Genomic DNA, 25,650 nt, shown 5'->3' with positions numbered 1-25,650 from the left:
AAATTACCTGATACATGCTCTCTTTCTCTTTTAGGTGGGAGATGTTGCTGTTTTTCTCCTGATGGTAAAGCTTTAGCTGTAGGTCTCAATGATGGAAGTTTCTTAATGGCAAATGCAGATACTCTGGAGGATCTTGTATCTTTTCACCACAGAAAAGACATTATTTCAGATATTCGATTTTCACCAGGTAAGATTTCATTGAAATCATACTTGATTATTAACTTGAGTATGGCAATGAATGTATCAATGTGTGATTTTTACTAACTGTTATTTTATCTCAGAATTTTAGTTTTTTACTAGAAGAGGCAGTATAGTGAGAGGTAAAAGCCCTATATTAGATCAGTGGCAAAATATCTGGCTTACTGCCAATTCTATCCCTAAATTTTCTGTGTGACTTGGGCCAAGGCATTTCTTTGAGCTTCATTTTCCTCATTTATAATATAAGACGGATTGGATAACTGTTTTCATTATATTCTTAATGCTTTTGAAATTACATTAATTTTGCTTCTTCAATTTCCATATATTCATTGCCAATGACAAAACCTACTATAATACAGGATTACTAATGTTAAGGCAAAATTTACTTATGTTGGCTTACTTATATTTTTTCTAAATTTAGAGATTTTCTTTTTTTTTCTGGTTACATGCAAAGCACATGAAAATTACTTTGTGTATAATTTTTGATATTTTCTTTCCACTGAACTACCTCACTACATTAAAATTTTATTTCATTGTGTTAATTATAATATACATGAAAATGTTACAATTTGTCGTTGGACTCATATGTCTTGTTATAACTTAGGAAACACCTAAGAGTTCCTCCAAAAGAAAATTAAGAAAATTGACTCTAGTTGCAGAGTGTAAAAAATATTTCTAAGGGTAGAAAATTTCAAGCAAATGTGTTTCTATTACAGGTTCTGGGAAATATCTTGCTGTAGCATCACATGATAGCTTTATAGATATATACAACGTAATGAGTAGTAAACGAGTAGGAACATGCAAAGGCGCTACCAGTTACATAACCCATATTGATTGGGATGTGAGAGGTAAGACTCTAAATAACTTACTATTTGATAAAAGTTTCATTTGACTTAGTATAGCTATTTTAGAGAAACAAGTAATTCAACAGATGAGTTCAGAAGCATCGTGAAAAACAAATGTTATTCTCAAAATGATTTCCACTACTTTATTGCACACCTAAAGATGAATGCTGTGAGTTTAGACTTTTCAATACTTCTTCTAATGTAATTCAGATGATAGTACAGTAAGTGATAAATTCTTTAATTTGTAAAGTAATTTAAATATTATACAAACTTTTTTTAGTCATTTGTCCTGGTTTTGTCAGATAAGCTTGATATAAATAGTAACTGAAATTTTGGAAAATAGTTATGTTAATGAGGCTTTTTCTTTTAACAACAATATTTGCCCCCGCTTTTTTTTGGCCTCATCCCACGACTTGCGGGATCTCAATTCCCCAACCAGGGATTGAACCCAGGCCACAGCAGTGAAAACCTGGAATCCTAACCACTAGACCACCAGGGAACTCCCAGTTTTAATGTAATTTCCGCAGCATTCAATAAAATACATTCCCTAAAATTGTCATAGTTGTATAACATACAGAATTTAATGAGTATCTTTTTTAGCAGAATGCGTGGCATATGGCAATGTTTAATAATTTAGATAAATGCTAAATATTTTAAATGCTCCATTTTCGGAATTTTTGTTTCAGATAGTCACGTATATAAATCTAGTATTGTAAATTAAAGTTTTTCCAAATGCAGTTTAACAAAATACTCTTTAAAAAAAGGTTTCAAATTTTATTTCTTGGATTTTTACGAGTAGGAATATGCAAAGGCACTACCAATTACATAACCCATATTGATTGGGATGCATAACAACAGAAATAGATCACATATACACACACACAAATTAAGCCATTTATGAATTTAATTACGTTATCATATATATGGTTGACTGCAGAGGAAAATGGTTTTTATGTTTAAGCTTAATTTTTCCCATAAAAGTTAAACATCATACTAACTGTATATGTATTTATATTTTATATATGTGTGTATTTTTAAATTTTTTTTTAAGGAAAGCTTTTACAGGTCAACACTGGTGCTAAAGAACAGTTATTCTTTGAAGCTCCCAGAGGGAAAAAACAAACCATCCCCAGTGGAGAGGTAGGAAGATAGTAGTGCTTGTAATGTTGATATGACTAAAAGTGGTTAGAAAGCTGATGCCTATCTGGGTAAAGGAAGAGATTCTATATTAAGAAAAGGAATAAATTGCTTGCTTGTATGTCTAGCTCTTCTCTAATTACTTTCCTCAAAGGATAAGAAGTATGCAATAGCATGTAAAAGACATGCCATCTAAGATTGGAGTACTGCATGTCTATCAAATCTTTTGGAACCCATGTGCCTAAGATGCTTATTGGCAAATTCCTGTTTAAGGGGGAAAAAAAAGAAAAAAATGTGATTGGTTTTGTGGCTGACAATATTAGTAAAATTTTTTGACATGGCCAAGGAAGAGAAGCTAAACAAATATAACATGAAAGTAGCTTAATAAGGAGAGGGACTGTAAGTAAAATTCTTAATTTCCAGTAATGATTAATTGGAAAATATGCTTGTAACCTATTAGTAGAAGTTTAGACATGAAGTGTAAGAATAAATTTCTTGATTATTCTAAAAGCAGAAAAAGTCTTATATATTATCACTGTACGTTCTGCATCTAGAACACACAGTGGATATATAATAAATACATCTTGAATAATGTTATGTTAAAATTTTTCTGTAGGAACTAGTGGACTTGGGAAGCTACAAAACCAAGACAGCTAATAATTAAACTGTTTTTATTAAAATTTTAATTTTATTTGTGACATATATAATTACAAAGAAAAATATTCAGATTTTTTGTTGTTAATTTTTTAGGGTTAGATGTTATAACCTTAGAGCATTTTTTTTTCTTTTTTAGGTAGAAAAAATTGGTTGGGCATCATGGACAAGTGTGCTTGGTTTATGTTGTGAGGGAATTTGGCCAGTAATTGGAGAAGTCACAGATGTAACTGCCTCTTGCCTCACCAGTGACAAAACAGTCCTAGCTACTGGGGATGATTTGGGATTTGTGAAGTTATTTAGATATCCTGCTAAAGTATGTGTTTTTCTTTAATTCTCCTAATGATCATAATTATAAAAATGGTTAAGGTAATGCCCTTTCATAGCATTTCTTTTTGTAATATGAATATTACACATGGAATATGTAATGTTGTAATATGAAAGGTTCAGAATTACATTTCCTATTCTTGACATCATATTTATAGCTTTTATCTAGAAGTAGTATTATAATTATGATCCTGTGCCTTAAGTTATATATTATATTGTACAGTTTCTCAGTATTGAGCAGTATCCATAGCCCTTTTAGAAGAAACATTCTTTTAGCCCTAATATTAAATAATTTTAGTATTCTTTTGATTAAATATATACTATTAACAGGAAATATAAACTTTTGATATTTACAACCTTAACATTTAAAATGTTCTAACAAATTAAATACAAAATACTATAAATGACACTACCTATAAAGTCAAAATAACTTTGGTTTAATGTGAAGAATTATGTTATTTTCCTAAAACCAAACTGTAGAGATTCTTTGGGATGTGCATGCCCATGCTACTGTGTGCTGTGTGATGACTAAATTTTTTATTGCTTTCCTTTATTCAAACCACTGGGAAACATTAGGCTTTCACTTAGCACAAAAATAAAATTCATATATCAAGTATAGATGCATTTATTTCTTAATGGTCACAAATTCAGATATATGTTGTAATCTAGCACCAACATGAACATAAATATAAATTTGAAATATGGCACTGAAATCATGATATTCAGTACATGGTGGTCTTAATTAACTGCTCAAATGAATATTTTTAGATCAGCATCGAAGTGAAAACACAAGTTTAAAAATTCCCGTAGAGAACTCAGGCACCCAAGAAAATATTTCACAAATCCTTGTTTTAGATACACTTAAGTATCTGTATAAGAATGTGTTCCAATAGAACATTTATTAGTCAAAAATGTCATTCTCAATATTCTAGATGGTATAGGAACCTTAAAAATATGTTCTAGGATATTGGTCTGCAGATTGCTTCTTCACCTTACTGTAGCAAGAACCACAAAATCTTAGGGAAGCTACCTTCTTACAGTGTTTTGATGACAGATTCCCCTTCTATTTCAGCTAATTTTTATTAAGAGTCTTCATTTCCAAAGAATTCACTGATTTAGCTATTACTGTGTTTTGTATATTTAAGACATTTCTTATTTTAACGCCCTTGAAAAGATGTCCATCTAAAACCTGCTTATGATATGTTGATCTGAAATTTACTTACGAAATTTGGTAATGCTAGTGTTTAGATTTAAAAGTTGCCAGTATCTATAACTTGGATTTTTCTTTATATTTACAAGAAAAATACATTCCTATGTGTAACATCTGCTTATAAACAAAAACACTAAAGAACTACGATGAAAGATATTTACTTGGGTATATACAGAAATGTTTGCTAATTACTTTTTGTTAATATGGCTGTGCTGTATGTACATAGGCATTTATATACTGATTTTCCCAGTTATTTTGTCTATTTCCAACAATATGTCTGCATAGCCATTGTTTTAACAGATATGTACTATTCCAAAGAAATCCACCGTAATTAACTATTGCTCTATTGAATATTTAAGGTATATAAAATGTTTCACTGCTATAAGTAAATACTGTGGCAGCTATTTTTTACACAGAAAATGTCTTAGCATAGATCTCTTAAAGAGGGATTGGTGAGACAAAGGTCAGCATTTTCATGCTTTCAATGTAGAATGCCAAGTTGATTTCCAAAAAAGTTATGCCCATAGTACTAGTAATGTGCAAAACTACTAGTTTTATCCTGTCCTCATCAGGTTTGGGAATTGTTATTTTTTATTTTAGTGAGTGTCAATATTTTCTCTCTTTTTTTTTACAAGGTGCCTTTGTAATGATTAATTTCCAATCACAGATTAAGAAAGAAATTCAAAATTATAACAATGTTTTCAAGTAATAAAATTTCTCAGACAGATTTTTTGAATTTTTTTTTTTACCTTTAGGGAAAATTTGGAAAGTTTAAGAGGTATGTGGCCCATAGTACACATGTCACAAATGTGCGCTGGACTTTTGATGACAGCATGTTGGTTACCTTAGGAGGTACAGATATGTCCTTAATGGTTTGGACAAATGAACTGGAGGGATATCGAGAAAAAAGGCCTTGTGATAGTGAAGAATCTGATATAGAGTCTGAAGAAGATGGGGGTATGTCATTTTAAATATTTTAGTTTAACAAAAACATAGAAAAAATTTAGCACAACTGATTTAAACTGTGGAAGTTAAATAAGTAATAATAATGCTTGAATAATTGTGGTTTTAGTCCTTTCGGTCTGTTTAACAACAGAATTGGTTTTGTGAATCAAAAACAACAGGCTGTCATATACTAATAACTTAGATATTCTTCATTTACCAATGAACGATAATCATACTTTAAATGAGTACTGTTAAAATAAATTTATAGCATTGAGCCTCATATTTTAAAATAATTTTGTTTTTTTCCTAATATACCAGTAATACCAGCTCATTACAGAAAAATTAGAAAGTATGTTTTACAATAAAAAATAAACACAGCATCCATAATTTGACCACTTGGAGATAACCTCTGTTTAACATTTGGGGTATACCCATAGGGGTATGTGTATTTATATACATTATATTTTTTTAACAAAAATGACATCATATTGAGTTTACTTTTTGTAGCTTGCTATTATCACTTAGCAATACTTTGAGAACTTTATCATTAAATATTCTTCTGCATTTTACTGGCTGTATGTTATTGTATAATTTGATTATAACACAGTGTATTAAACTTATTTCATATTGTTGAACATCCTTGTATCCAATTTTTAGGATCATAAGTGAGCTCCTCAGTTATAACATAGAGAATAATTCTTATATTTTGATGTTAGGCTATGACAGTGATGTCACAAGGGAGAATGAAATCAGTTATACCATCAGAGCCTTATCAACAAATATTCGCCCAGTGTTTGGAATCAAGCCTCATTTGCAACAAAAAGAACCCTCAATTGATGAGAGGTAACAATCAAGTTTAAAACTAGATGAAGAAAAAGATATTGGTATTAAAACTTGCATTGATTGTTTAACTGAATGAATTTTTGCAAAAACTCAGTAACAGTGGTACTCTTGCATTTTACAGTCCCCAGCACCTCTTAGAAAGCATGTTTGTCCTTAAATACTTTTTGGTAATGACACTGTCTTTTGCAAGTAGCTTAGGGAATGATGCTACATATAAAGTCTATATGATTAAAGGAATCTTGTTTGCTAACTTTTATAAATATATGTGATAGGGTTTCAAGAAGTAATACAAATTGAATCCAATACTTATTATGTTTTAGGAAGCACATGAGCAGAGAGATGATTAAATTTTTAAAAGGCCTTTTTATCCATGTGCCTTTGATCAAGGATAGAAAGTCATTATTTAAAATTTTTCCAAAAAGGCAAGTTGAAGTATAGCTTGTTTCTAATGGGAATTATTGGTCTTTGTCTAGAATCAGCAAATCAAAAATAAGGCTATGTGCACTGCAGTTTTATGAGGAAAGAGAGAAACTGTGAGCCTGATGCTTTTAAAATCATTAGAGAAGATAGAAAGCAATAAAGAGGCATATGGATCAGTGAATGGCATGGATTTCAGAAATGAAGAGGTTTTAAGAAATGATAAAGGAAAAATTATTCAGAAACTACATTGAAGAACAAAGAAGCAGTGGGAGGTAGGAACAGCAGTGACCTCTTCTGTAGAAAGCTGTGATGAGGAAAACGTTTTATAAAAAGTTAGTATTTGAGGGAAAAACTAAAAATGAAAGGGAATTCATTCACAGTGAACAGAATTTGTGGAAAATTCAAGTGAATGTATAGTTAGTGAGGATAGTGCTAAAGACCATTGGAGCTCAGCTAGATAGAAATGATATTAAAAGAAAGCATTGGCAGAGGAATTTGAGTTTACATCTATGGATTTAATATCCAGGGAAAAGAATGAAGTTGGAAGGGTGAGATTCATGTTATTGATGGAGAAGGGGAGAACTAGAGATGATGTTGAACTGAAATTCTAGGTAGAATGTTGAGGTCATGATGCCTCCACAGCTCCTCTTCCAGGTGGCCCATTTGCTGATGGTGGTATACCTCAGATAATAGAAATGGGGGGGGGGTCACCTTACAGAAAGAGGGTAGACAGTGATTATCCGTTTAGTCATCACTTATAAAGAGGCAAGTTATTAAACTAGAGGTATGTTTTTTAAAAGCTGAGGAAGGTTGAAATGACTTGGTAGAAGGCTGTGTCATATAGTGCAAAGGACATGGTTTTTGGAATCAGATAAATGGGTTAAAATATTCATTTTTATCATTTGCCAATTGTGTGACCTTGAGAAACCATTCTCTCTGAGCCTCAGTTTCCACAAAGGTAAAATAAGCATTATAATCCCCGATTTATGGAGTATTTCATGAAATGAAATAATGTATATAAGAATTTAAGTAGTAAGTCTTCACCCGCCCCTTCCTTGGAATAAAATACAAGGTAACCTAAGGAGATACCTGGTTAATACTGACACACTTCCCCTTTTTTGAATTTCATTTCATTTCAGGCCGCGCCGCACGGCTTGGGATTGAACCCAGGGCCACGGCAGTGAAAGCGGCAAGTCCTAACCCCTGGACCACCAGGGAACTCTCTAACAATTTTTCTTTTTGGTACTGAAGTTAAATATCCACAAAGTAATGAACACTACCTATATATTTATTAATCAGAAGAGTACATATCAGTATGCAAATATAGATGTTCATAATTAGAATATTTGCAGTATAGTACTTAATATTACCTAAAAGAAATTATACCTCACATGTAATGAAAAATATAATATAGGGAAGAAGGAACTCTAGACATTCCCATTAATCTTTTTCATTTATTATATTGATTTTTTGAAGAAAATATTATCACTTATCAGATAAATTTGGTATGTCAGAAAATGTGACCTAATTTTAACCTGTAGGCCATCTCTCACGGTAAAACACTTAAATTTCCTCTTTCATTGCTGAAGAGACCCGAGTTCTGATAGATGGAAACATTTTACTGCTCACAAAGAATGGTTAACACTGTCATAATTGTAATCTTTGCTGTTAGCTTGCATTTTTTATAGCTAACTTTCTCAAAATTATTTTTTATTTATTTTGCATTTTGTCCTCAAATTATTTTACAATTCACCTCTACTAAATTCTTCTGAAAATGACAACGCAGAAGAAGTCATTGTTGTGATTCATAGTTAGGAGCCTTCATTTTCATAAAATGCAGGAATCAAAGGAGATAAAAATGAAGAGATATTTCTTTTCATCAGCTTTGAATTTTTGTGATATGAAGTGGTCTGTATACATAATTGTTTTCATGTTTTAAATAAAGTATATTGTCATATACAAAGCAAAGCACTTTTTAAACAATTAAAACAAATGCTTGTCAAATATCCACTTAAAAGGAAAATATTTCTGATGACAATTTGACAACTTTATTTAGTTGACACTTTCGTGGAGTCTTTTTCCTAAACGACATTAATAATTTTATGTTTTTCTTTTTCTATAAATATTTTTATAGCTAATCTTATGTATTTTAAGTAGTTACTTGTCAATCAAATTTCCAGTATTTTTGAATAAAAATATTCAAAACAATATGACATAAAATTTAGGCCTTTTTGTATTTCATTAGAATTCTGTTGACATATTATCTTTATTCTGTTTAGTAAACTGCTACATTTTATTCATCATCAGTTTTCATGTATATCTCCTTACTTTTTTCCTCTTGCTCCTTTTGAAGGCAGGGAGTAGTAAGGTAAGTATTTTATGAAAGAAAATACTTTTCTCAAAAATTTATTCTTCTATTTTGGTCTTTGTGGTATTTTAAGGGTGTTTTTTTTTTCCCTATAAAACATTGAACTACATTTGTTGAGAAAGAACCAGAAAGTGAAATAGGACAAATCCTACAGAAAAGTTGCATTTATAGATACAATATGTGGGTGTTGTTATGAGGGTCTTCATTATAATCAGTGTTTTTACAAATGACTTTTCACAAGCTCCTATACTCTAATAGTTTTAGTTTTTCCTTAAATTTCAGACTCATAAAAACAGTCACACATATTTATCAGTGAAAACTTTTCCAGTTGACAACAAACCTGTTAGCTTCATTTAATGCTTGTTTAATGTATTCATTAATTTCTAAACACTCACATAGGGGCAGTAATGATATTTGTATGTTTAATAAAATGGTATGTGCAAGAAGGGACTCTTTAGGGTGCTTTTGTAGCTACCTTTAGTGAGATAAAAATATCTTCAGACAGTTTCTGAAACAGGACAGTATGGAAAAGCCTAGTCTGTTTTAGAAGTAAAAAAGGTACCAGTAGGAAAATGCTGGCAGATAGGATGAAAAAGTAGATTTGAGATCAGATTGTACAGAACATCAAATATTAGGCACTCTTTAATTAATTTGGCAGATAGCAGGAATTCATTATCTGTTTTAAGCAGGAGGTGATGTGTGCAAAGATATGAGTCCAGACTGTGATGTGACTTCTAAAAAAGCCCTCATAATCTTATACTATTTTAAAAGAAATAAAACATTCAGACCTAACATCAGATCTAGAGTAGCTTATTCAGGACTGATCTCTGCATTTTAAAGGGACATTGGCAGTTTACAGTGATCTAGAAGGAAACGGGGGTAAAGGAATGTTGGGAGGCCACTTTATACAAAGAATAATTCATCACTTTGGGAATCACTAGTTTCAAAAAAAACCAAAGTGGAGCTATAATTGCTGTCTTAGGTATGAATGACTTCTGTAGGAGTGACCTCCTTGTGACGAGCAGTGTTCATGCAGAGTTTAGTAAATCACCACTTGTCTTCAGTGCTATGAAGGGATGTTCTAGACATGTAAAGACGATTCCTGGTTTCACTGGGAGGATGGGTAAGATTAACTTCTGTGATCCCTTCCAGTTCTGTTCAGTCATTATGTTGTTAAGGGGAATTTGTTTTCTTTTAAGTTACTTCCTTTGCTAGAAAAGTCCCAAATCCAGCATGGTCTTGAGACTCACTCTGCCTCCTTGGATAGACTGGCTGACTGGGAATCCCTCTTGGGTCAGAGGAGGGGGAACTTAGTTAGGTTCCTTAGGCAGTCCTTAATAGCAGGGCCAGTGCTACCAGCCGTTTAAGTTAATAGACATTAAGTAAGCTTAAATATTTTGTTTGAAATTCAGATTGCACTGTGGAAAAATAAGAATGGCAAGCTTTAATGTTTACAACATAGAACATGTTGAATTCTTTTCTTTTTCATCTTCTTTCTTCTGATTTCCCTGCCATGAATGGAGTAGCCCTAAGCCTAAGCCTTTTCTTATATATAGCAATAAATAAAAACAATAGCCCTTTACTATATACAATATAGTTTATCTGCATTAAACTTGTAAACATATTTTATTACAGGAAATATTATACTACTATTTTAAATGCAAATCTGTGTTGTAATCTTTTCCCTTTTTTATCTGCTGCTGGAAAGAGGTTCCAGGTAATCCTCTCTCTTTACTATGCTCTATGTGACCCAATTTTGTATCTTTGTTATCTTTCATATTTACCATTAATAAGCTATGTTACTTGGTGTCCTTAACCTCGATTCACAGTTTTCCATGTTTTTCTCCTTTCAAATCAGTATCCCTGAAATGACTACATCTTAATTATTGGATTCATACTATATAAGTAACTGCTTTACTAAAACTTTATTCATTCAACTTGTATAATTTTCCAAGTTGTAGAATTTCAAGCAATAATATATCTATATAAATTATCTTTACAAAAATTAAAATATGCTTAACCGTTATACAGGATTTATAGATAAAAATTATACATTTATTAAAGCTGTCAGACAATAACGTTGAATAAAGTTCAACAAAATTGACTTGGAAGAAAAGCCAAAGCTTCTGTCATTCTTTAAAATGATTTTAGCAGAAATATTTTAAAATGTTAAATATTATAAAGTCAGTTATATTTATTACTTACAGATATTCAAAAGTATATGAAAAAGGTTTGAAACCAAAAAATTTTGTGATAATTTGAAAAGTTCTTTATAGAGTGTTGCAAGTGCATTTAACTTTTATGTCACCAGTCATTCTTCTATACTTCTACATACTGCTTCACATTATATATGAAAATACACATTTCTCTTATATTACATGTTCAAGATATAACACTTCATTTACTTTTTATAGATGTATAACTTGAAAATCATTTGAAAATGCAAATATATTGTTATGCCTTTAATTTTATGGATTTATTCAGAAATGTTGGAATTTTTTCCACTGGAAAGTTAATTTACATCATTTTCTAATTTAGTTGTTACAAAATTAATATTAAAATTTGAAAGAGGGAGTTGATATATGATTGATTTAGATTCAGTCTTTAGGTTACTAAACATTTGAATAACGGCTCTCTGAGTTAAAACTAAACTAAATGATGTGTGTGGATTTTAAAAAAATTAAACAAAGGGGGCTTCCCTGGTGGCACAGTGGTTGAGAGTCCGCCTGCCGATGCAGGGGACACGGGTTTGTGTCCCGGTCCGGGAAAGATCCCACATGCCGCAGAGCGGCTGGGCCCGTGAGCCATGGCCGCTGAGCCTGTGCATCCGGAGCCTGTGCTCCGCAACAGGAGAGGCCACAGCAGTGAGAGGCCCGCGTACCGCAAAAAAAACCCCAAAAAACAAAAAATTAAACAAAGGTTTTTTTTTTTTTAGGGAAGAGTCTCCATGTTTAAATAATAGAAAATGGGAACTCTGTACACCTAATGACACATTCATTATAAATAGATCCTGAACTAGTGATGGAAACAGAGAAGGAGAGGGATAGATTTGAGAGCTACTATGTAGGTAAAGTTGAAAAATATGTAGTTAATAGTGAGAATAAGGGAAGAGAAGGAGTTGGAGACAATAGTAATAACCTTTTACAGAGTGTTGTATGGTTTACAGTGCTTTGTAACTGTAAGATGTCTTGCTTGACTAACTGAAGGTGATGCCATAACCATACTAGGGACCTCAGAAGAAGAGAAGATAAAGGGCACAGAGGAGCAGGTAAAGAGTACAGATTTGAACTCACACATGACTTATGTTGCCAACAGTATGGAAAGTTTATACAAATATTTTCAAAATTCAAGAAGAATATATTGAGTACCTGCCATGTGCAAGATACTGAGGTAGCTACTTTAGAGCAGTAATCTAGGCTTTGTTGATAATGTACCCCATCTAGAAGTTTTTGAGTGTGTAAAGCTAACATTTGTATATTTTTATCATCTATCTGTTCTTGTGCTATTACATTAGTTACATTTATGGAACATACACCAAAGAAGTTAAAAGAAAAATGAATAGAAGTTCTAATATTTTCTTTCCACCTTTCTGCTTTAGAAGATATCAAGATACAGAGGGTGGAGTCTAGTGAGAAACACAGATTGGGTTCATTTTTGTGAAGGTGTGTCAGAGACATTTGCCTCTGGAGGGCAGGTGAGAGAAGCTCAGTGAAGGCACCCAGTGATGGGTTCCTTTCCTCTTTCCCACTTCCCTGTTTCAGGCCTCCTGTGAGCAGGGCCCCACCACAGCCAGTGAAACTCCAGACCAACAATGTCGGCAAGAAAAAGAGACCCATAGAGGTGAGGAAAATCCCACTCCCCGGTGTTAATTGGTACCTTAAAATATATACAGGTTTAGTTTGTTTCCTTTTTGGAAAACATCTAAATCTTTTCATTATTCTTTATGAAAATAAATGTACTGTTGAATATTTTTTTTGTTTGGTTATAAAAATTGATTGCTTAACTGTCAAATCTGAGTCTTGGATTGATATCCTCTGTTCCTTTTTTTATTAGTCTTTCTTTTAGTTTTCTATGAATGATACCCTAAATTGAACTGTATCTCAGAAAACTTCTAAGTGTAAATGTATGGAATGATCCGTGGTTTATGGAAGCATAGGCACTTTGGCAGTGTCTTATACTTAGCAGTTTGAATTTATAACTTAAAGGTTTAATGCTTACACCAAATCAGGAACTTTTACTCCATGTGGTGTATTCACTGTAGGGTTTAATGAAGGTTCTGCTTCGAAGCAAAGAAACCTTTGCACAATAATTGAGCAAAAAAGGAAGACACTTTATAATCTCAGTATCAGCAGCAACAAGCAAACTGTGCTAAGTGAGGTCTAAAACAAGGCGTAAAGCTGTGGGAGGGTGATTGTTGTACTTCCTACCCCACTCAGCCTCGCAGGGTGAAAATGGACACTTGGAGTAGCAGAATTATCTGCTAGAACTTTAGCATGGGTTATCAGAGACAGCCTGCTTAGTGCACAAAGCTGATATACTGTCTGGATCCTTGAAAGTACATCACTTGGACATAAGTTATCCTGAGTTACGTATGCAGATCAAATATTTTGACTAGTTTAACACAAACCGAAATATTCTTCTTTTGGCCACAAGAAGTATCTCAATGTTTAACATGAAATCTTAAGAACTAAAATTCTTGGAATTAGATGACCTTGTGGTTCTCCTTTCATTTTTATGACTTTATGTAGAAAAGTATGGAATGTGTGTTTCAGCTGCCCAAAATGGGTTACATAGAGAGGTATATCTAGGTTAATTTTGTGTTTGAAATTTATAAAACATCAAAAATGCATCCTCCATTTTGACTGAAGACACCAGTACTCTATGTAACAAAATAGTGGTGAACATTTAGACATGAGGAATTGTATAATGGTTTTATCATTGTTATAGGACCTTGTGTTGGAGCTTGTTTTTGGCTATCGAGGCAGAGACTGTAGGAATAATGTTCATTATTTAAATGATGGTGATGATATAATTTATCACACTGCATCCGTGGGAATTCTGCACAACATTGCTACAGGTAGGAAACCCTGATTCTCCATTCCCCACTTTTTAAAATTTAGAATTTTTAATTTAGCATCTTAAAACTCTTTGTTAAGAATATAAATAATTAAAATATGTGAATCTAGAATATAAATATTTCATACTGTAGAACTTTCTAGTAATATTTTAAGTAACAAATTTACAGTCTTGAAGACATTTAACACAGCAAAAAAGGATTTCATAATGCAAAGTGCTCAAAGATCTCGATGAGAAGTAAAGGATTACTGTATACTGAAAGCACATTTTATAGTGAAACCGTTTGTGACTTTATTCTATTTCCCCATAACCTAAACGCAAAAGTGGATGGTTTGGATGGTTGTCTTTGACGGTTAGTGACTGAAAGTAGCACGTTGGATGAGTGATTGCTAGGGAGCGGGGTGGAGTGGCAGTGTTCACACTGAGCCCTCGGAAAGCCAAGGAGGTTAACTAAGAAAGCTGCCTGCCGGTGACTTGACTGATGATACCTTGTTAGATTCAAGAAAATGAGAAAATATTCCCTGATTTCTATTTAACTGATTGGATTGTTGAAAAGCAAAGAAAGTTCTCTGAGCATCATTTGATGACCAATGATGTGATAATTTTACTAGTAATACTCAGTATTAATTTTGAATTCTATTTTATTACATATAGTTGTAAACTTCATAAAAGTCTAAAAGAAGTAAAGATATAGGGGCCTCCCTGGTGGCGCAGTGGTTGAGAGTTCGCCTGCCGATGCAGGGGATACGGGTTCGTGCCCCGGTCTGGGAGGATCCCATATGCCGCGGAGCGGCTGGGCCCGTGAGCCATGGCCGCTGGGCCTGCGCATCCGGAGCCTGTGCTCCGCAACGGGGGAGGCCACAACAGTGAGAGGCCCGCATACCGCAAAAAAAAAAAAAAAAAAAAAAAAAAAAAAAAAAGAAGTAAAGATATAGATTATCTAGTCCAAACATGTCTGGCTTTTTCCTCTGGTAGCTTCATTCTAATTAGGTAGAGTGGATTATGTGAGTCATAATCCCCCAATCCCTGGTCAGTATTAATAATTAATATGATATTTCTGTTTTAGTTGCCCTAAGAAAAAGATTTATCAGTACTACACAAATCAATGGCAATTTTCCATTTAATAATTTGGGTCATTTAAAAAAAATACCTCTTAGAAAGAAAATCCTCTTTGAGGCTTCACTTATCCTTCAAAGAGAATAGGGACGATAACAAAAGACAAATTACATAGGGATGAAAGTATAAATACACTTTCATATTTATACTTGTAATTTTCTTTATTTTTAATTTCCTGATTTTTAATTAATCATCTTTCTAATGATGGGATGTAGCGAGAGATGGCAGAGGGAAGACTAAGCACCTGCTCCAGTTCTGGTTATTTGGCCTCTCACCATTATGGAGATACACTGCTATGTTTACAGTCTAAGGAGTCTTGACCTATTAGCTGATCTACTAATTTAGCCAACAGCACATATAATTACTTGTTTGTTCCTTTAACTGAACTCTCAGCCCTGGGAAATATGAAGCGCATTTCACCTCGAGAAGTTGTTTTAATGTTAGATATGTTAAATGACATTTTTTAAATGTTTTCTTTGGTTTTGTTTTGCTTTTCGGAGGACCTAGTACTGATGTTACTCTATCATCTGGACCCAGTCTACCGTCCTGACCTCATTTCCCACCTCTCCGTTTTACTTGCACAAGCCCACCTTTACTGCCTCCTGCACAGTCACAGTCTGCTAAGGTCTCTTCGCTATCACTGCTGCTAGAGTAATCACATTACTTCTTTGATCAGGATTCTTCAGTACCTCCCCACTGACTACAGAATAAATATGAAATTTAATAATAGGCTTGTTTTCAAAATCCTCTGTAATTCTAGTTCTGATTTGCCTGCCCAACCTGTTCCTTACTTTTCTTTTTTGTTACCTTACACTTCAGCCAAATGAGCCATCTATATGCATACCCAGTACTTTCCTGCCTTTGTACCTTTGCTTCAAGTATCCCTCTCCCTGGAAGGCCCTTCCCCACTCACATTCACATTTACAGAATCTGTTGTGTCAGTCCAGAAGTGCCATCTGCTCATAAGAAGAAGAATATGCTACAAATTTCCATAGCATTTTGATCTTTAACTCTTGTGGCACTTGATGTCTTCAACCTCGTATTACATGGTTTATGCCTTTCAGGGTTCGTTACTTTAAGGATTTCTTAGTCATGTTTCCATCCTTAGGATGAAGTGTATATGTTGTGCTCAAAAAATATGTGTTGGGACTTCCCTGGCAGTCCAGTGGTTAAGACTTGGCGCTTCCACTGCAGGGGGCACAGGTTCGATCCCTGGTCAGGGAGCTAAGATCCTGCAAGCCACACGGCACGGCCACAAAAAATATATATATGTATGTGTGTTAAATAAGCAAGTAAGTTAAACACAGCAGTTTATTACTCTGTGTAAGTGCATTTGACTATTTCACCTTAAAGTTTTCAGATTTAATTCTCAAATTCTTTTTTTTCTAGGGACTCAGAGTTTTTATCAGGAACATAATGATGATATTCTGTGCCTCACTGTAAATCAGCACCCCAAATTTATCAACATAGTGGCAACTGGCCAAGTAGGTATGTTTCTATATTTTTTAAAGAAACAATTTTAAGTAATTGTCTTGTTCAAATTAATTTAATCTCTTAGGAAAAATACTAAAATATATTTGTGTATTGTTCAAAATGCATTTATACATAAAGCAGATACTCACTTTTACCATATTATTTGCTTCCAGGCACCTTTCTCTCACTTGGGTTATCTGAGTTGGCTTAGATGGTTCAGAATTAAGAAGAAGCTATTCTGTGGTAGTTGAAATAGTTGGATTTAGTCCTGTAGCAGAAATTTCTGATGAGCAAAAAGTTTTAATTCAACAGCATATAAAGCAGAAAGGAAGAATTTGAGGAGGGAACGGTAAATAAGAGGAGCCGAGAAGTAACTGGACTGAGAGGGGGAGCACATCTGCCTCAGCAGGGCATAATCTAGAAAGAAGAGAGAAGCCGAGTCTGTTCCATATTAGTAGAGCCCTTCTGCCCTTTTCTTTGGCAGTGATCTAATTTGCCAACTGTTTTTGAAATCCCCTATCTTGCTGTTTTCTTTCAACTCTATAGAAAACTTAAACGAAGGCCGTAATTCCACAAGCAAAATGTTGAGAGGATAGTAGGTCTCTTTAGGACATATCTACCAGTCCTTGATCACTATGACTACTACATAATAGACTTGGTCAGTCACATCTTCACAACCCTGGTATAATTTGTAAAAATGATCAAAATCATTGGGTTTATTGGATCTCAGTGGGCCTCAATTGCTAAGCCAGCTTTCCAGATGTCTTTTTCTTCTTGAATAAGATAATTTATGCTTTTAATATCTCCATTTTTCATAAATTACTAAACTGATCAGTTAGAAACTTGTTCTGGATCAATTAGTTCTACAGTTTTGCCACAAAGACCCTTGTAATCTTCCTTTCTGTAAAATTTTCTTTTTAAAAAGAAAGTAGACCAATACTTCACCTGTTATATACAAAATATTCTAATCTTGGAATATATTAGTTATTTATTTTTTTATCGACATATAGTTGATTTACAAAGTTGTGTTAGATTCTGGTGTACAGCAAAGTGATTCAGTTATATATAAATGTATGTATTCTTTTTCACGTTCTTTTGCATTATGGTTTATCACAGGATATTGAATATAGTTCCCTGTGGTATACAGTAGGACCTTGTTGTTTACCTGTTTTATATATAGTAGTTTGTATCTGCTAATCCCAAACTCCTAATTTATCCTTCCCCCACCCCCTTTCTCCTTTGGTAACCGTAAGTTTGTTCTCTATGTCTGTGAGTCTGTTTCTATTTTGTAAATAAGTTCATTTGTGTCATATTTTAGATTCCACATGTGATATCATATGGTATTTGTCTTTCTCTTTCTGACTTAATTCACTTATGTGATAATCTCTAGATCCATCCATATTGCTGCAAATGGCATTATTTCATTCTTTTTTATGGCTGAGTAGTATTCCATTGTGTATATATACCACATCTTCTTTATTCATTCATCTGTTGATGGACATTTAAGTTGCTTCCATGTCTTGGCTATTGTAAATAGTGCTACTGTGAACATTGGGGTGCATGTATCTTTCCGAATTAGAGTTTTCTCTGGATATATGCCCAGGAGTGGGATTGCTGCATTATATGGCAACTCTGTTTTTAGTTTCTTGAGGAACCTCCATACTGTTTTCCATAGTGGCTGCACCAATTTACATTCCCACCAGTAGTGTAGAAGGGTTCCCTTTTCTCCACATCCTCTCCAGCATTTATTATTGGTAGACTTTTTGATGATAGCCATTCTGACCAGTATCAGTTGATACCTCATTGTAGTCTTGATTTGCATTTCTCTGATAATTAGTGATGTTGAGCATCTTTTCATGTGCCTGTTGGCCATCTGTATGTCTTCTTTGGAGAAATGTCTGTTTAGGTCTTCTGCCCAAGTTTTGATTGGGTTGTTCATTTTTTTGTTATTTAGTTTTATGAGCTGTTTATATATTTTGGAAGTTAAGCCCTGTTGGTTGAATCATTTGCAAATGTTTTCTCACAGTCCATAGGTTGTCTTTTCATTTTATTTATGGTTTCCTTTGCTGTGCAAAAGCTTATAATTTTGCATAGGTCCCATTTGTTTATTTTTGCTTTTATTTCTATTGCCTTGGGAAACTGACCTAAGAAAACATTGATACAATTTATGTCAGAGAATGTTTTGCCTGTGTTCTCTTCTAAGAGTTTTAGTGTCATGTCTTATACTTAAGTTTTTAAGCTATTTTGAATTTATTTTTGTGTATGGTGTGAGGATGTGCTCTGACTTCGTTGATTTATATGCAGCTGCCCAGCTTTCCCAACACCACTTGCTGAAGAAACTATCTTTTCTCCATTGTATAAGATTAATTGACTGTAGGTGTGTGGGTTTATTTCTACACTCCCAGTTCTGTTCCATTGATCCACATGTCTGTTTTTTGTCCCAGTACCATGCTATTTTGATTACTGTAGCTTTGTAGCATTGTCTGAAGTCTGAGAGAGTTATATCTCCTGCTTTGTTCTTTTTCCTCAGGATTGCTTTGGCAATCCTGGGTCTTTTATGGTCACACATAAATGTTAGGATTATTTGTTCTAGTTCTGTGAAAAATGTTATGGGTAATTTGATAGAGATCACATTAAATCTGTAGATTGCTTTGGGTAGTATGGCTATTTTAATGATATTAATTCTTCCAATCCAAGGGCATGGTATATCTTTCAATTCTTTAAGTCATCTTCAATTTCCTTTATCAGTGTGTTATAGTTCTCAGCATATTAAGTCTTTCACCTCCTTGGTCAGGTTTATTCCTAAGTATTTTATTTTATTTTTTGATGTGATTTTAAAAGAGAATGTGTGAGCTTCCCTGGTGGTGCAGTGGTTAAGAATCCACCTGCCAATGCCCGGGACATGGGTTCAAGCCCTGGTCCGGGAAGACCCCACATGCCGCAGAGCTACTAAGCCCATGCGTACAACTACTGAGCCTGTGCTCTAGAGCCTGTGAGCCACAACTACTGAGCCTGCACGCCTAGAGCCCATGCTCCGCAACAAGAGAAGCCACCACAGTGAGAAGCCCACGCACCACAACGAAGAGTAGCCCCGACTTGCTGCAACTAGAGAAAGCCCATGCGCAGCGATGAAGACCCAATGCAGCTATAAATAAATAAATAAATTTATATATTTTTTAATGTGTTTTTACTTTCCCTTTCTGATATTTCGTTGTTAATGTAAGAAATGCAACAGATTTCTGTATGTTAATCTTGTATCCTGCTACCTTGCTGAATTCATTTATCAGTTCTAGTAGTTTTGTGTAGAGTCTTTAGGGTTTTCTATATATATCATGTCATCTGCATATGACAGTTTTACCTCTTCTCTTCCAACTTGGATACCTTTTATTTCTTTTTTCTTGTCTGATCGCTGTGGCTAGGACTTCCAATACTGTGTTGAATAGAAGTGGTGAGAGTGGGCATCCTTGTCTTCTTCCAGATTTTAGCAGGAAGGCTTTCAGCTTTTCACCATGGAGAATTATGTTGGCTGTGGGTTTGTCATAAATAGCTTTTATTATGTTGAGATATGTTCCCTCTATACCCACTTTGGTGAGAGTTTTTATCATGAATGGATGTTGAAGCATCCAAAAGCATTTTATCAACTGCTTTTTCTGCATCTATTGAGGTGATCATGTAGTTCTGTTCTGTTCTTTTCTTTTCCTTCCCTTCTCTTTTTTCTTTTTTCTTTTCTTTTCTTTTCTTTTCTTTTCTTTTCTTTTCTTTTCTTTTCTTTTCTTGTTATGGTGTATCATGTTGATTGATTTGTGTATGTTGAACCATCCTTGTGACCCTGGGATGAATCCACTTGATCAAGGCCTATGATCTTTTTTATGTGTTGTTGGATTCAGTTTACTAATATTTTGTTGAGAATTTTTGTGTCTATATTCATCAAAGATATTGGCCTGTAGTTTTCTTTTTTGGTACTGTCTCTTTTTTTAAATTTATTTTTTAATTTATTTTTTGGCTGCATTGGGTCTTGGTTGCTGCACGCGGGCTTTCTGTGGTTGCAGTGAGCGGGGCCTACTCTTCGTTGCGGTGTGCAGGCTTCTCATTGCAGTGGCTTCTCTTGTTGCAGAGCACGGGCTCTAGGCATGCAGGCTTCAGTAGTTGCAAAACGCGGGCTCAGTAGTTGCAGTACACAGGCCTTAGATCACGCTGGCTCCAGTAGTTGTGGCACGTGTGTTCTAGGGCATGTGGGCTTCAGTAGTTGCGGCTTGCGGGCTCTAGAACGCAGGCTCAGTAGTTGCGGCTTGCAGGCTCTAGAGCGCAGGCTCAGTAGTTGTGGTGCATGGGATTAGTTGCTTCATGGCATGTGGGATCTTCCTGGACCAGTGATCGATCCTGTGTCCCCTGCATTGGCAGGTGGATTCTTAACCACTGCGCCACCAGGGAAGTCTCTTTGGTATTGTCTTTGTCTTGTTTTGGTATTAGGGCAATGACAGCTTCATAGAATGGCTTTGGGAGTGTTCTCTCCTCTTCAGTCCTTTGGAAGGGATTGAGAAGGATCAGTATAAGTTCTTTGCATGTTTGGTAAAAGTCCCCAGTAAAGGCATCTGGTCCTAGACTTCAGTTTGCCGAAACTTATTCTTCTAGGTTTTCCAATTTGTTGGCATATAATTGTTCATAGTATTCCCTTACAGTTCTTTGTATTTCTGCAGTATTGGTTGTTATTTTTCCTCTTTCATTTCTTATTTTGTTTATTTGGGTCCTCTCTCTTCTTCTTGGTGAGCCTGGCCAGAGGCTTGTCGATTTTGCTTACCCTTTCACAGAAGCAGCTCTTGGTTTTATTGATTTTTTTCAATTGTTTTTTAAAATCTCTATCATACTTATTTCCTCCATGACCTTTATTATTTTCTTTCTTATGCTGGCTTTAGGTTTTGTTTGTTCTTTTTCTAATTCTTTTAGGTGGTAGGTTAGGTTGTTTATTTGAGATTTTTCTTGTTTTTTGAGGAAGACCTGTATCGCTATGAACTTCCCTCTAAGAACTGCTTTTGCTGCATCCCATAGATTGTGTATGATTGTGTTTTCATTGTCATTTGTCTCAAGGTATTTTTTAATTTCCTCTTTCATTTCATCATTGATACATTGGTTTTTTAGTAGCATGTTGTTTAGTCTCCATGTAATCGTTTTTACTCATTTCTCTTTCTGTGGTTGATTTCTAGTTTCATGCTGTTGTGGTCAGAAAAGATGCTTGAAGTAATTTCTATCCTTTTAGTTTGTTGAGGTTTGTTTTGTGTCCTAGTATGTGGTCAATCCTAGAGAATGTTCCATGTGCACTTGAAAAGAATGTGTATTCTGTTTGGATGTAATGTCCTAAAAATATCAATTAAATCCAATTGGTCTATTGTGTCATTTAGGATCTCCATTGCCTTATTGATTTTCTGTCTGGAAGATCTGTCCATTGATATGAGTGGGGTCTCCTACTATTATTGTACTCCTGTCAATTTCTCCCTTTATGTCTGTTAGTATTTGTTTTACTTACTTATGTGCTCCTATATTGGGTGCATATATGTTAACGAGTGTAATATCCTCCTCTTGTATTGATCCTTTTATCATTATATAGTGGCCTTCTTTATCTTTTTTTATGGCCTTTGTTTTAAAGCCTATTTTGTCTGACATGAATATTGCTCTCCTCACTTTCTTGTCATTTCTGTTTGCATGAAATATCTTTTTCCATCCCCTCACTTTCACTCTATGTGTACAGTAAGTCCCCTACATACGAACCTTCAAGTTGTGAACTTTCAAAGATGTGAACATGCCTTCCATCAGCGTCAGGTGTGAGTGAAATTGCAGCTTGCCCTCCGTCTCCTATTGCTGACGATCCTTCAGCTCTACTGTCTCCCACCTCCTCTCTCTCCTCCAGTCAGTAACTCTTCTTGCCTGTTTACTCGATGCCAGACCCTGTATGCCAGCTGTTGTACTACTGTACTTTTCAAGGTGCTGTACTGTAAGATTAAAAATGTGTTCTTTATTTTTTCTGTTTGTTTTTTATGTATTATTTGTGTGAAAAGTATTATAAACCTATTACAGTACAGTACTATATAGCCAGTTGTGTTAGTTGGATACCGAGGCTAACTTTGTTGGACTTACGAACACACTCTCAGAACAGAACTTGTTCGTATATAGGGGACTTATTGTATTCTTCGCCTGAAAGTGGGTCTCTTGTAGGCAGCGTATTGTAGGCTCTTGTTTTTTGTATGCAATCTGCCATTCTGTGTCCTTTTTTTTTTCCTTAGTATCATGGAGACTTTTCTTATGTTTTTCACACTGTTTTAAGGCTTTGGGTGAGATTTTTCAGGCTTAGGAGCATAATTACTATTTACAGCTGTACTTGAGAGTACATATGATTTTCTTTTTTTAAATTGAACTATTGATATAATTGATTTACAATGTTTTGTTAGTTTCAGGTGTACAGCAGAGTGATTCAGTTACACATACACATATATCTATTTTTTTCAGATTCTTTTCCCTTATAGGTTATTATAAAATACTGATTATAGTTCCCTGTGCTATACAATAGGTCCTTGTTGGCTATTTCATATATAGTAGTGTATATATGTTAATCCCAAACTCCTAATTTATCCCCTCCCCACTCTGTGTGTTTTGTTTGGAGCATTTAGTTCATTATATTTAAGGTAATTGTTAATAGATATATACTTATTACCATTTTAAACCTTGTTTTGCAGTTGTTTTTGTATTTCTTCTTTGTTCCTTTTTGTTTTCTTTTTGTGGTTTGATGATTTTCTTTTGTATTATGCTTATGTTCTCTTTTTTTTGGTTTTTGTGAATCTGTTGTATGTTTTTGATTTGTGGTTACTCTGTTTTTCACTCTGTTTTTCAAGTATGTTAACTCATTACTATATCTTTTTGCTTTAGACTGGTAGTCCTATAGACTCAAACACATTCTAAAAAAAAAATCGGGAGTTCCATTGTGACCCAGTGGTTAGGACTCAGTGCTTTCACTGCCAGGGGCCTGGGTTCTATCTGTGGTCAGGGAACTAAGGTCCTGAAAGCTGTGCAGTGTGGCCACAAAGAAAAAAAAAAACCACTTGACATGTCTCAAGCATTTCAAAATAAAGAACGAGCAAAGGAATAAAGAGACTTTGAGACAAACAAACAATCTACAAAAAATCTACATTTCTTACTCTCCTCCCCCACATTATATGATTTTGATATCATCTTTTACATCTTTGTGTTTATCCTTTTGATGTTCATTGTAGTTATTGCTTTCACACATTTTTTTTTGATTTTTTAAAAAATCTGTCTATTGGCTTATTTGATTTACTTTCCAATTGTGATTTTCTCTTTCCTGTAGATTCTTGCTTTTCTATTTAGAGAAGACCTTTCAATATTTCTTTTAGGATAGGTTTAGTATTGTTGTATTCTTTTAGTTTTTGCTTGTCTGAGAAATTCTTTATCTCTCTTTCTATTCTAAGTGATAATATTTCTGGGTAGAGTATCCTGTTTTGCAGGTTTTTCCCTTTCAGGACTTTGAATACATCTTGCCACTCCCTTCTGGCCTGCAGTGTTTCTGTGGAGAAATCAGCTGAGAGCCTTATGGGTGTCCCCTTGTTATTTACTCTTTATTTTTTCTTGCTGCCTTTAGAATCCTCCCTATGTCTTAAACTTTTGCCATTTAAGGCATAATATGTCTTGGTATAGGTCTGTTTGGGTTCATCTTGTTTGGGACCCTCTGTGCTTTCTGTATCTGGATATGTTTCCTTCTTTAGGTTTGGAAAAATTTCTGCCATAATTTCTTCAAATATATTTTCAATCCCCTTTCCTTTTTCTTCTCCTTCTTGGGATCCCTCTTGTGCATAGATTGGGATGCTTTATATTATCCCATAGGTCTTGTATATTGCTTTCATTTTTTTTCATTTGTCTTTCTGTCTGCTGATCTGATTGGATGATTTCCATTATTCTGTCTTCCAGATCACTTATTCATTCTTCTGCATTACCCAGTTTGCTATATTGCCTTTAGCTCAGCTTTTGTCTTGGCAAATGAGTTTTCTAATTTTAATCGGCTCCTCTTTATAGTTTCTAATTGCTTTTTATAGTAATCTGCATTTCTATCAATAGCCCTTCTTCATTCCTTCAGTATTTTCATTACTTCCTTCTTGAACTCGGGGTCTAGTAAACTGGAGAGCTCTGCTTCAGTCTTTGTTCTTTCAGGGAAATTCTCTTGATCTTTAAATGGGGAGTGGTTCCTCTGCTTCTTCATTTTACTCATATTTCTCTGACTTTATGAATTTAAGAGAGACAGTTATCTACTGTGGTCCTGAAGGGCTCTTTTTATGTGGAAGTGTCCCTGTGTATGCTTCATGAGTCTGATATTTTTAGTACGAGGGCTGTTTTTAGTATGGATACCTGCCACATCTTTCCTCAGTGTGTGTTGGCCATTATCCCCTTGATAGGGGGTGTAATTGTTGTGGTGACCAGAGCCGCACTGGATGTTGAATGGGCCCTCCTCTTTTGTCTGTGCTTGTCACAGCCCTGTTGGGGGCAAGGTCTGCTCCCCACTTGTTGGAGTAGACACCCCCAAATCTGTTTCTGAACTGCAGTGTGAGGTAGGTGGGGCTGGGGCAGGGAGAGGAGCCCTGAATATTCCTTTGTAGGAGCTGTCCACCAGGAAGTGTGATCTGTGAAGTTGCCTGTCACCCGTTGGGTGGATTCACAAAGTACACTGTTTTGGCACTGCCCTTGGCCCCACCTCAACCGTGGGAATTCAGGCAGTTGTCCTGGGTGTCCCTCAGGTGCTGTGCTCACAAAGCCACTAGTGCACATCCCTTGGTGCAGAACTGCTGAGATCAGGTACCGGCACTGCCAAAGTCTTGCACCTGGACCCGTCGTAGAGCTACTGAGTCAGCCCAGACTGTGGAAAAGCCCACAGCCACTATCGCTGGACCCACCCCATCCATGAGATCACCAGTAATCTGCTCGGATGTCCCACGGGCACTGAGTTTACAAAGTGCCTAAATTCACAGATCCCACAACCTCTG

The 25,650-nt window shown here is 34.8% G+C and overlaps 1 protein-coding gene across 2 annotated transcripts in view; it reads left to right on the top strand.

Annotated features, from left to right (window-relative positions):
- EML5 (EMAP like 5) overlaps nt 1–25,650 on the top strand; it is a gene marked incomplete at its 3' end in the record, with an annotated part of 161,753 nt that overhangs the window by 112,978 nt on the left and 23,125 nt on the right. The window contains exons 22-30 of one of the 2 annotated variants that reach the window (XM_082619963.1): nt 35–187; nt 915–1,046; nt 2,095–2,183; nt 2,974–3,150; nt 5,127–5,328; nt 6,033–6,159; nt 12,709–12,787; nt 13,895–14,024; nt 16,529–16,627. In XM_082619963.1, the coding sequence (XP_082476089.1) occupies nt 35–187; nt 915–1,046; nt 2,095–2,183; nt 2,974–3,150; nt 5,127–5,328; nt 6,033–6,159; nt 12,709–12,787; nt 13,895–14,024; nt 16,529–16,627 (1,188 nt within the window). Of the gene's footprint in view, nt 1–34; nt 188–914; nt 1,047–2,094; nt 2,184–2,973; nt 3,151–5,126; nt 5,329–6,032; nt 6,160–12,669; nt 12,788–13,894; nt 14,025–16,528; nt 16,628–25,650 lie in introns of both variants that reach the window. The other variant, XM_082619962.1, reaches the window with a different exon arrangement.

The sequence above is a fragment of the Mesoplodon mirus genome, assembly GCF_964341445.2.
Source record: "Mesoplodon mirus genome assembly, chromosome: 4".
Classification (NCBI taxonomy): domain Eukaryota; kingdom Metazoa; phylum Chordata; class Mammalia; order Artiodactyla; family Ziphiidae; genus Mesoplodon; species Mesoplodon mirus.
Note: the sequence above shows the minus strand (reverse complement) of the source record. Positions and strands in the feature narration are given on the sequence as shown.